The sequence below is a fragment of the Nicotiana tabacum genome, chromosome 5, assembly GCF_000715075.1.
Source record: "Nicotiana tabacum cultivar K326 chromosome 5, ASM71507v2, whole genome shotgun sequence".
Lineage (NCBI taxonomy): Eukaryota > Viridiplantae > Streptophyta > Magnoliopsida > Solanales > Solanaceae > Nicotiana > Nicotiana tabacum.
In genome coordinates this window covers 7,053,008-7,065,837 of record NC_134084.1, presented here as the reverse complement: position 1 = coordinate 7,065,837, position 12,830 = coordinate 7,053,008, and the positions used below count along the sequence as shown (strand labels likewise).

At 34.8% G+C, this 12,830-nt stretch overlaps 1 protein-coding gene across 1 annotated transcript; it reads right to left on the bottom strand.

Annotated features, from left to right (window-relative positions):
• Window positions 1-2,345: 2,345 nt before the first annotated feature.
• LOC107810670 (calcineurin B-like protein 1) lies at window positions 2,346-7,028 on the bottom strand. The gene is made up of 9 exons (XM_016635471.2): window positions 6,886-7,028; window positions 5,279-5,421; window positions 4,597-4,679; window positions 4,391-4,450; window positions 3,760-3,868; window positions 3,596-3,648; window positions 3,400-3,480; window positions 3,085-3,197; window positions 2,346-2,632 (listed from the first exon to the last, which is right to left on the bottom strand). The coding sequence occupies exons 2-9, from the start codon at window positions 5,355-5,357 to the stop codon at window positions 2,569-2,571; spliced, it is 642 nt and encodes a 213-aa protein (XP_016490957.1). The 5' UTR covers window positions 5,358-5,421; window positions 6,886-7,028; the 3' UTR covers window positions 2,346-2,568.
• Window positions 7,029-12,830: the final 5,802 nt, after the last annotated feature.

Below are 12,830 nucleotides of genomic sequence, written 5' to 3'. Positions count from 1 at the left end.
ATAATGAATGAAAAGTAAAGAAAAAACCTTCAATTTAATTATATGGCCAACAACAATCTTCCCAATAAATCATCAAAGGTATTTTCTGTTTGAACTTTAAATGATTATGTTCTGTTCGAATAGTAACACATCTAAGTAATAATTTTAACTTGTAATAGACAACTTAATTCCTAGAAGTTTTAGGAAAGGGCATAATCAATTTGCTAAGTTTACATATTGTATAGGTCTTTTTGTCCAATAATTTTATTTATTAAATTAAATAAAAGAGACAGAAGAATGAATAAGTTTCATAATGTTACTTATAAATAAAAGAGTTCTTCTATTGTAATAAATAATTATGGCACACAAGCAAACGAAGAACTACTGAAAAAATATAACTCACAAGTAATTCATCTAACACATGCAAAAGAATTGTCAAAATATTTAATATATTCATGGTTTCAATTGCTTCGTTCAAAACCAAAAATAAACAGACTGGACAAATTTGTGGAGAAAGCAGACAACTGCTTCCTTCAGCTATCGATTTTTTTTAGCTATTTTATATTTAAAATCTTTCCTTATTTTTAAATTCAAATCTTCTCAGAATCTTTCTTTACGTATTTAATTAACTCATTATGTGTTGTGGTCCTTCTATTCTAAAATTCTTACCCGTATTCTTTGGGTTTTCATATCGTTTCAATATTGAGTTGAATTGATTTCGAATTCCTAAATATTAGGGAGATATAAAATAATTCTAACAATTAGGAAAATAATACAAATGATTATTTTGTCTAATGTAAAACTCATTTTTAAAGGGTAAAAAAGGCAAACGACATTTCGCTAAGGGCCTCCGTGCTTTTAATATAGTATAGATATAGATATAGATAGATATAGAAATGAGAGTACCAATCAAAAAAGCCTGAAAAGGTCAAGATACTAAAAAATATATTATCTCATATTCCTTTTGAAATAAAAACTGTCTCCTCTTCTAACAGAATTAATATCTAATAATTGATTTATTGTTCCATATAACTTTAAACTGGTCTTGGGAAAAAGGATAAATTTGAGGCATTAACAATTGTACTTAAAGCACTACTATTTTCAATTCTTACTCAAAGGAAACCAAGATGGTCATGCGGGGAAGAATGGGGAATAAGTGGCCTGTTGGTCAATGAAGTGGGTTAAAAATCACGAAGTCTTAGGTTCAAATTCAGCGAAGACAGGAATACTAGGTGATTTATTCTCATCTGTACAAGCTTTGATGGACAGTGTTACCTGGAACCTGTTGCTGGTAGAAGGTCATATGTATTTAATGGAATTAATCGAGGTACGCGAAAGCTAGCCCGAAGTCTAAGCGAATGTCTGGATCGGCTTTTAAGCTGGTCAAATTAGCTTTTAAGTTTTTTTAAAGTTTTTTTTTAGTATTTGGCAGAGTTAAAAAGTGCTTAAAATAAGTTAAAAAGCTATTTCTGCTGAAAAACCACTTTTTTTAAGTCAATAAACATTAATGAACCATCATTCATAAAATGTGAATATTCCACGATCAATTATAGGTAGGCACTAATAGAAGATGGTGGCTGTGTGGCATACTAGGTGAATCTCACATTAACAAAACAAGGGAGAGATGTTACGTATATATGAAAATAATACTTAGAACTTTAGTGATTATTTTAAAGTTGTATGTGCCTAGACTCAAAGCGAACAGGGGTGGGTTGCTAGATACGGGTTCGGGCAAACCCAGTAGCTTTTGCGTAGACCTTGCATTTGTATTAAAAAATTTACTACATATGTATAAATATTTAATTGCGAACTCAGTACCTAAACAAGCAATGCGTTTGATGACAATATCAAAACCCATAAACTTTAAATCCTAGCTCCGCCTCTGAATGCGGAAATATCATTATCATCCCTTAAAAATAAGAAGTCATTACAATATTTAGAAAGTAATTCATAGTATTAAAGAAGTTGAAACTTGAAAATTGACAAGAATTTTGGTGGGTTGCTATTAGACTGAACACCTATGGACAAGTGCACTTAAATCTTAATACTATTAGGTTCTAATAATAGAAATCTCAACCAGTTTCTTGTTTGAATGTTTCTGTCACTCTTCATTTTATTTATTTATTTATTTTATTTTTATTTTTTGCGTTGGATGACATTATTATATATATTAAGTATTAACTAGCCATTACAAAATATGACCCTAACAAAGCAGTAGCATGAGAACTCCGCATACAAGATGTATACCAAAAAGTCGAAATTTTTACATAAAACGTGATTCTATACGTAAAAAAAAAACATCAAAATAAAATGTGATTTCTTGTGAAAAATCAATCATCTACACAGATTTGGAACAATTATCTCTGTAAATAAAAACAAAAAGCCAATCTAAACTCACTATTAATCGGCCAAATTGGCAAAAGTATAATCACTTTACAAAAAGGGAGGCTACCAAAACCTCCTCACACAATATAGATATATCTTTCGCATTTTCCCCAACAAATTTACATACATTTAATATATTAGGGGAAAAATACAAAAGAAAATGTGGAGGAGAAAGAACTAATTTTGAACTAGCATTTCCTATTATCAAGTAGCTACTTCATCAACTTCTGAATGAAATACAAAACTTGGAAAAGTAGTTGTTACATCCCTGCATTAAAACATGTACAAATCTCATCAGCCGATATATTCCTCGTCCAATCTTTTTTAAGAGTTTAACTTATATACACCGAAGATGGGGAGCCTTGGCGTAACGGGTAAAGTTACTGTCTCTGTGACCAGAAGTCACAGGTTCGAGCCGTATAAACGGCCTCTTGTAGAAATGTAGGGTAATACTGCGTACAATAGACCCTTGTAGTTCGGCCGTTAACCTGACCCCGCGCATAGCGGGAGCTTAGTGCATCGGGCTACCCTTTTTTTTTAACTTGTATACAACGACAGTAAAAAAATTACACTATCAGGCGACCTAAAATATATTGCAATAGGTATAGGTAAATGTGACTTGTATACTGTAAAAATTCTATATATTGTCGTCTGTTGATGGACCTGAGTTAAACTCATCTTTTAATGGTGCAAACATATATGAGTGATCAAATGCTATACCTTAGATATGGAAGTGTCATTATCTTTAATAATGAAGGATTTCGAGCCACAAAACTTCGCCATTCAGATTTGTCAATCTTCCCATCCTGATTTGAATCTGCCTCTGAAAATGTCTGCATATTGAAATAAAATCACTAATTATTCAAGTTCGTTGAGACTACCATTAGGACCGCAAATTTCCAGAAAAAAAAAAAAGCAAGTGAAAAGGTTATCTTAATGCGAAGTGGACAATAACCTAGAGCGATGATGCATTTTCCCGAAAAAAGAAAAACCATCTGATCATGAAATTTGATGGGTTATCATCAGTAAAATTACCTTATCAAGTATTATCTCGATGGTTTCGTCAGCCAACTTCATATCAGACTCGCGTAGAAGCGCAATCAACATTTGTTTAACCTATGTAAAACCACAAAATAATGAAGCCTACAATAAACAAAACATAACGAGAACCACATAGGTGACTCTCAACATAACACGAAAGAGAAACAAAATATACATAAATATATCATACCTCTTGCCGTTCAATATACCCTGAGCCGTCCAGATCATAAAGCCTAAATGAAACTGCAATAGCACAAAAGATGGAGTTCCGTGTGATTGTTCGCATGCAATTAATCATTAAACTAGAAACAATTAATAAGAAGCACATAGCTATATCATTTTTTCTTTACTTACAAGTGATTTTATCTTCCTGGGGGGAATTTGGGTGGAATACATTCATTACCCTAACAAAATCCTCAAAATCGACGACTCCTCTTTGCTTTAGATCAAATAGATCAAAAATCTGCAATGGAAAGTTCCTAGAAGAAATTAATATCCCACCAAGGCAATAAAGATAAGTAAATATATAATATTAGCATGCTTGCCACGTCAATGCTATGTTTTTCTTGGACTCTCCAAAGAAGTTGCTGAGTGTGTGTCGGATCCTCCAAAAGTAGTATATTTTTGGAGGATGCAACACGAGTGCTGCATCATTTTGGAGAGTCCGCACAACATAAACTCAATGCATTCCATAAGTTAAACATCCATATTTTGGTGAACCACTTATGTGTGTTCTTTGACACATTAACCCTAATGGCATGTTTACTTGAGCAATTCTTATATAACATGTTCCAATTCTCAGCTATGTTGCACGAACTTTCCAAAATAATGTTGCACCCATATTAGATCCTCCAAAAATACACTACTTTTGGAGGATCCAATACGCACCCGACAACATTTTTGGGGAGTCTGAGCAACATAGGTTCAGAACGAACTAATAAGCATTATGTAGAACAAAACCAAATATACCAATGAAATACCATACCCGATTTGCAAGAAGGTCTTCTTTTTTTCTATTCTCGAATAATGCCAACTGGAACTCTTCCTGCACATCCAACATGAATGTTCTGTTTTAGGCCCCGGACACAGGTAACATAGTCTAGTTTTAAACTTAAACTATCCATCTGGAATTATGCAACAAGAAATCATAAGCACCACCGAATCCAATTTCACCAGTTCAATAGAGCCTACCTTGCTTATCAACCCGTCGTCAATTACTGTACTGCTAATAGTCTTGAACATCTCAAATAATGCCTGAACTTCACTTACGGTAACTGCAAAAAGAGGAGAATAACAGAAAGGAAACCAAATAAGACACGTGGAGGAGGGTTGTATACTACATAAGAATTTCAATTGTAAGAGTAAATCGAAAGATAATAAACCTCGCTACTCTTTTGAATGATTTTCAGCACAACTCAGAAAGACTACTTTCTTTTGCATAAATGATGAAAATTCACTGTTTAACTGTGTTCTAACATCAGATCAAACTCTAAAATTTCTTCCTGTTGTAAATGTATTTAGCACCTTAAAAAATAACAAGGAAATTTGTACAAGTTGTACGTTTCGTCACCACTTTTTGGAAAAACATTAGGCACGGTTATGTTAAATACAAGTGACTCGATAGTATCTCTCCACCAAAAAGGAACAAGATATCGAGGGATTTTCCATACGTAAAATCAGAATTATTGGTACAGAAAAGGCGGAATCTTGTGTTCCAGTCCAAAAAGATCATTACTTTAACCTCACCCTCACAGTTTCTCCATTTGTTCATCTCAAAATTTTCAACTTCACAAAACAAGTTCAACTTTATCAAATCAATCGTAACATACTAAAACAGTAAAACGTCATTATACCAAGATCATTATGAACTCACATGCTGTTTGGGATGCTAGGAATATAGGATCTTCGTATCCTTGAAACTGCTGTCTTGCTGTAGAACTAAAACAGCCCATCTTCCAATTAATGGAGACCGAGGAGGAAGCACACAACTAGATTCGCGTCAAACGACCAGCTTCACTACAATATATCATCAAAACCATTATAACACCTCACAAATCACAAGACACAAATTCACATAACAATATATAGTATAACTAACTTGTCAACTCTCAAATACAGAACATAAAACCACTATGGATTACTCATTTCCCATAACAACATATAGGAAACTTCATTATCAAAAATCACTGAACTGTAACAAACTTTATGATACTATACAAACTCATAATGTTCTCTCTTCATCAACTTCATTTACAACCATACACACCACCACCACCAACAACAATAAATCTAGTATAATCTCACAAGTGGAGTCTAGGGAGGTAGTGTGTACGCAAACCTTACCCCTACCTAGTGAAGGTAGAGAGGCTGATTCCGATAGACCCTCGGCTCAAGAAAATATGAAAAGAAAGCAGTAGTGCCATACCTACCAAATAAAACCATAAAAACTAGGGGGAGAAAATGAAGTAAATGGAGAATTAACAATAAGAAATGACAAGCTACTTCTTTGACTAATGGCACATGTCAAGCACACGATTTTGCCATTAAAAAGTCAAAAGACAAGAAAAAAACTAGTTTTTCATTCTTCTTAACTGTCTACCAGCCTTGTCTCAAGCTCAGATAAACGAGGAGGGTTAATATAAGTTAACAATCATTAAGAATTATTTAATTTTCTAAACAATTCGAATCAAATTGAGTAATAACCCGTTTGGCTAAGCTGCAAAAATCAGCTTATTTTGAGGAGTGTTTTTTTTTAAAGTGTTTTTCTCAAAAGTACTATTGGTGAGAAACAATTTGTGTTTGGCTAATTAGTTTGAAAAGCATTTCTGAGCAGCAATTAGTGTTTGACCAAGCTTTAAAAAACTGCTTCTAAGTGTATTTTTTTCAAAAGTGCTTCTCAAAAAAGTGATTTTGGAGAGAAGCTAGTTTTTTCTGCTTATCTGCTTGTGTTTCTCCTCAAAAGCACTTTTTTTCCTTCCAAAAGCTTGGCCAAACACCTTAATTTTTGGCCAAAAGTGCTTTGGACAATTTTTGCCCAAAAAGAAGCTTGGCCAACCGGCCTATAAATAAATACAAATGATTCAAACACCTGGCACCTCAATTAATATGAATTGAGCCATACTATATTACATTATTGATTGTTGAATTTGTCTACTAGCCTTAATCCCCCCCACCCTACAAACCCCCTCTAAAATTTGCAGAAAGATCATTACTTGATTCTCAAAAAAGATCAAAACTTTAACATGAAAATGCATAAAAACCCAGAAAAATATAATAAAGATCAAAACTTTAACATGAAAAACCTCAAATTTCATTTCCAATTTGAAAGAAACCAAATACCATCATCTAAAAACATCATGAATTTTATAGAACATAACCCAAAAAACACAGAAACAAATACCAACAAATCTTGAAAATGAAAAAAATAAATAATATAAAACCCATAAAAAAGAAAATGGGGAACAAGAAAATTAAACATACAGATTATTGAGGTCCTCGGCAAAATTGCCCAAAGAGCTTCAAAGAGGGAAATGGAGTGTTTCAAGATTGATGTGTATGTATAATTTTACATGCACATATACATATAAAAAATGTATGTATATATAGGAGAGAGCTAAAGAGAGAGAACAGAGAGAGGAACAGTGGGAGAAGCCAAAATTTTGGAGACCCCAAAGAAGAAGAACGAACAAGGGGAAATATATTCGCATGGCGCGTGTCGTTCACGCGTGACATAAGAGCGTGGTTCTATGCTCCGCGGTTTAACCACGGTAAGATTTGAGTTACTGGAGTGGGGTTTAGTATTACCTATATTCTAGGAGGTTTCCTTTTACTTTCAAGAATTTGACTTTTGATGCTATTTTTGGATAAAAGTTTGGTCAAAATAATTTTGTTTTGTTTCATAGGAAAGAAGTAAAATTAGGAAAAGTTATTGAAATATGACCAAAAGGGTTTCTATTATTGATTAAATTTTTATGAATTACGTTTCAAATATAAAATCAACTTGTTCAATGTCTATTTTCCTTTTATAGAAAAGAGTGAAATTAGGAAAAATATTGGTAATTAGATGCATGCATACATTTCAAGTATAAAATCAACTTTTTCAACATATAAATTTATAAAATTGAATGCACAAGTTGATTCTATAACTTAAAAGGAAAATAAAATATGGACCCTTCGCGTGTTTCTCTTTTATTAGTGTACTAGTTCTTAATTTTCTATTATTATCTAATAGTTCTTTGTTTCGGTTATCTTATTTTCTTATTGTTGTTACTACTTTGTTTGTCCTTTTAATAATTGTTGGGATTATGCTTTTTTGAGCCGAGAATCTATCGGAAATAGTCTTTTTACCTTTACAAAGAAAGGGGTTAGGTTGCGTATGCGCTACCCTCCTCAGACCCGACTTGTAAAATTTTACCGAATATATTGTTATTGTTCTTGTTGTTATTACCCTTTCTTCAATAGTAACATCCAATAAATTGAAAGTATGTCATTTACTTATTGTAAACATATGCCTCAACTCTAAATAAATTGGTTTTTATATTATTAGGGTGTGAGAGAGACAGTGTGAGCAAGCTTACCCAAATAAAGCTATAATATTCCATTATTGAAATTCATAAATTATAAACTACCACAATAGGTGTTGGTATATAAGATCCTTTTTGAATTTTCTTTGCAAAAGTGAACCTTATTTAATTGCAAAGTGAACCTTAGCTAATTTAATTTAGAAATATGATATCTCCACTCGAACCAAGATATAACTTATACATAAACAAATAACAATTAAGATGAAGCAGGATCAGAAACGACGAATTTTTTTATAAAGATATCTATTTTGCAAGTTCATAATTATGGTATGCATGTGATTTTGCACCTTTAAGATACCATAGTAAAGCAACAAGTTCAATGTCCTGTGGAATATGCCCCCTAGAGAGGTACATTAGATTAACTTAATCTTGACTTAGTTTAATCTAGACTTATAGTTGGGTAATCTTCTTGATTAAATATTAACTAAACAGGTCTCAACTGATTTATGTATATGATTTTTGCACCTCCAAGGTACCCTAGTAGAGGAACAATTGCAATGTTCTGTGGAATATGCCCCCTAGAGAGGTAATTAGATTGACTTAATCTCCATTTAGTTTGTTGGTTTTGTTAATTAAATATTAAGTATTCAGGATATCCGTATTTGGCATATTAGGGTTGTCACTATTCTAAATTAAAGATGTTATCGATACATTCGACCAATCACATGTTCTTGTTTGTCACACACAATAGAGGTGGATCCAAGATTTAAAATTAATGGATTTCCACCTATGAAAAAGCATCAGGACATGGACGGTTGGTTGAATCGGACGATAGCTTCGGTGATCAATAGCTTAATGAGGTAAGCCATCTGCCCTAATTCTAATGATAGATAGAACATGTGGGAGAGGGGCTAAGGGACGAAAATCTCATTGTTGAACATGTTGTATATATATCTTCGGAATTATAAGTTCGGAATTTAATATTGTATAACAAGAAAATATTGGATTCGATCAAACCCGTAAGAAACATGCTACATTTGTTGCATCTTGAATATTGTTGTTTAACAATATTACCATTTTCTAATATTGTCACGACCCGGAATTCTCATCAACGGAACCGTAATGACGTCTAACATCACACTTGCTAGACAAGCCAACGTTGGAGTTTATATTAACCATTTTTCTTTATGTTTCATTGATTAAAAATTAACAAGCTAAAACAAGTAAAAATAAATGCGGAAGTAAGTAAATAACATTTTTGTCTATATATGATTACCAATATCATTGCTATTACAACCCAGAATTCGGTGTCACAATCCACGAACATACTATGATTTTCTACAAACATAGGTCTGGAAAAAATTACAACTATTCTGGAAATAAAGAAAAAAATATGTAGAGATATAAAAGGGGACGCAGGGCCTACGGACACCAGCAGGACTACCTTGGGTCTCCTAGTTGAAATATTTGCAACCGACCTCTCGATCAGCCACTACCAACTCTAAAATCTACACAGAGAGTGCAAAGTACAGTATTAGTACAACCGACCCCATATACTGGTAAGTGTCGAACCTAACCTCGTTGAGGAAATGACGAGGCTACAGCGGGGCAATTACAATATAACCTGCATACAATTTATAATAAAAGCAGAAAGAAGGCCAGGATAAAATAAAGCAGTAACTTGCAAGGAATGAATATAGAACTCATGTGCTTCCAGCTATAACCAATCCTTAAGTGAAATGCGAAGCTACCAAATAACTTACACCGTAGAAGAAAATACAAAAACATATAAACTGATGCGGCACGCATCCGGATTCCACCATATATCAATATCAATATAAATATTCACCCTTATTACTCCATATCAATCCACTCTTATTTCTCCTGTTGCGAAGTGCAATCCGATCCCACCGTAAAATAGCATTTCACCTTTATTCCTCCTCAATATATCACCTTTATTCCTCCTGTTGCAGCGCGCAACCCGATCCTATCATATAATAGCATTTCACCCTAATTCCTCCTCAATATATCACCCGTATTCCTCATGTTGCGGCGCATAACCTGATCCCACCATATCAGTACCAGTTACACACTAAGAACAGGAATTTCACAATTTAACTCAAAATTCTCCACAATATTTAAACCTCAAACCAAAACAAACAGAAAGCTTGTATATTATGAAACTTCACACAAATAATACTACTCAGCGAGATCAATCCAAAATACACCATAAAACACCATAAACCAGCTTAAGCCAATAATATGAGACAATGAAACTACGGGATATCTAATACCTTCAACAAAGAAAAATAATATATGACAACTAGCAATTAAACATGAAAATACCAGTAAAGCATGTAGCGATTAAGGCAAGGAAGACAATATATAATAAGAACGGGAAGAAAACAAGTAAAATAGATAAATTGGCGGCGCATAGGTACTCATCACCTCACCTATACGCCACTCACATAGATTTTTACATAGCAATTAAGTCAAGAATCCCTAATCCCTCGAGTCAAAGTTAGGCATAACACTTACCTCGATCCAACGACCAACTCAACGCTCAATTACAGTTTTTCCTCTAGATTCCATCTCCAAACCACTTATATCTAGCCACAAATAACTTAATAACATCGATTATCACTAAAAATCAATTCCTATACATAATTATAAGTTTCCCAACATTTTCCCCCAAAAGTCAAAAATCGACCCCCGTCCCGCTTGGTCAAAACTCGAAATTTGGACCAAAACTCGATTACCCATTCACCCCCGAGCCCGGATATACAATTGGTTATGGAATCCGACCTCAATTTGAGGTCTAAATTCCCAAATTTCAAAATTCCTAAGTTCTACTCAAAAATCCCCAATTCCACCATGAAAAGCCCTAGATTCTAGGATGAAATCTTGTAAAAAGAAGTAAACGATTGAAAGAAATGAGCTAAGAATCACTTACATATGATTTGGGGAAGAAGTGGTCTTTGGAAAATCGCCTCTTGAGGTTTAGGTTTTGAAAAATATGGGAATGAATGAAAAATTCTGTCCAAAATCGTTTTTGAATAGTTGCAATTATCGCATTTGCGATCAGGGGTTCATAATTGTGAACCCCGCAGATGCGAACTTTACTTCGCAAATGCGAAGAATGGTCTGGCCCTGCTATCATCGCAAATGCGAACAATTGTTCGCAAATGCGGTCACTGTTGATCGTAATTGCGATCCTAAGCTTCGCAATTGCGAAGATCTCCTCCCAGCCCATTGCTCGCAAATGCGAGGCTCGCATTTGCGAGCCAGACCTCGCATTTGCGAGACCTGCAGACCTGAAGCACACCAGTAATTTTCTTAAGTCCAAATCACTCTGTAGCCTATCTGAAACTCACTCGAGCCCTCGGGGCTCCAAACCAAACATGCACACAAGTCTTAAAACATCATACGAACTTGCTCGCGCGATCAAATCACCAAAATAACACCTAGAATTACGAATCTAACACCAAATTGAATGAAATTTTCAAGAAAGTTTTAAATTTCTATTTTCTCAACCGGACATCCGAATCACGTCAATCCAACTCTGTTTCTCACCAAATTTTACATATAAGGTATAAATATCATTTTGACCTGTACTAGACTCTGGAATCAAAATACGGGCCTGATACCAACAAGATCAAATATTAATCAAATTCTTAAAAACATTTAATTTTTAGTCTTTCAATTTTTATCAAAAATTCATTTTTCGAGCTAGAGATCTCGGAATTCGATTTTGGGCATACGCCCAGGTCCCATATTTTGATACAGACCCACTGGGACTGTCAAAATACGAGTCTGGGTCCGTTTACTCAACGTTGACCGAAGTCAGCTAAATCAACTTTTAACATAAAGGCTTTCCGGAAGCATGCACGGGCTGCACACGCAAATCAAGAAGGAATAAAAGGAGGTTTTTAAGGCCTCAGAACGCAGAATTAAATTTTAAATCATAATATGACCTTTTAGGTCATCACATTCTCCACCTCTAAAACAATCGTTCGTCCTCGAACGGACATAGAAAAATACTTGAGCTCGAAAAAAGGTGGGGATATCTACTCTGCATATCATACTCGGACTCCCAGGTAGCTGCCTCAACAGGCTAACCCATCCACTGCACACGAACTGAAGGATAACTCTTTGATCTCAACTGACGAACCTGTCGGTCTAGAATAGCCACCGGCTCCTCCTCATAACTCAAATCTTTGTCCAACTGGACAGAGCTAAAATCTAACATGTGGGATGGATCACTGTGATACTTCCAGAGTATGGATACATGAAATGTCGGATGAACTGCTGATAAACTGGGTGGCAATGCGAGCTTGTAAGCCACCTCACCCACTCTCTAGAGAATCTCAAAAGGCCTGATATACCTAGGGTTCAACTTGCCCTTGTTTCCAAATCTCATTACACCCTTCATGGGTGGCACACAGAGTAACACTCTCTCTCCGACCATGAATACAACATCACAAACCTTACGTCGGCATAACTCTTCTGCCTGGACTGAGCTGCGCGAAGTCTATCCTGAATGATCGTTGCCTTATCCAAGACATCTTGTACTAAATCTGTACCCAATAACCGAGCCTCTCCCGGCTCAAACTATCCGATCGGCGATCCACACCGTCTACCATATAATGCCTCATAGGAAGCCATATAGATGCTCGAATGATAACTGTTGTTGTCAGCAAACTCTGCTAACAGCAATAACTGATCCCAAGAGCCTCCGAAGTTAATAACAAAGCGCGGAGCATATCCTCTAAGATATGAATAGTACGCTCGGACTCTCCCTTCGTCTGAGGGTGAAATGTTGTGCTCAACTCAACTTGTGTACCTAACTCGTGATGCACCGCCCTTCAAAAATGTGAGGTGAATTGTGTACCTCGATCAGAA

What these genes read in the sequence shown, in the direction of transcription:
- LOC107810670 (XM_016635471.2), bottom strand. Translation starts at nt 5,357, where the DNA reads ATGGGCTGTTTTAGTTCTACAGCAAGACAGCAGTTTCAAGGATACGAA. An exon ending in TCGAGATAATACTTGATAAG is followed by an intron (nt 3,198 to 3,399) that starts GTAATTTTACTG and finishes TTCAATATGCAG; the next exon opens with ACATTTTCAGAGGCAGATTC. An exon ending in ATGACACTTCCATATCTAAG is followed by an intron (nt 2,633 to 3,084) that starts GTATAGCATTTG and finishes GTTTTAATGCAG; the next exon opens with GGATGTAACAACTACTTTTC.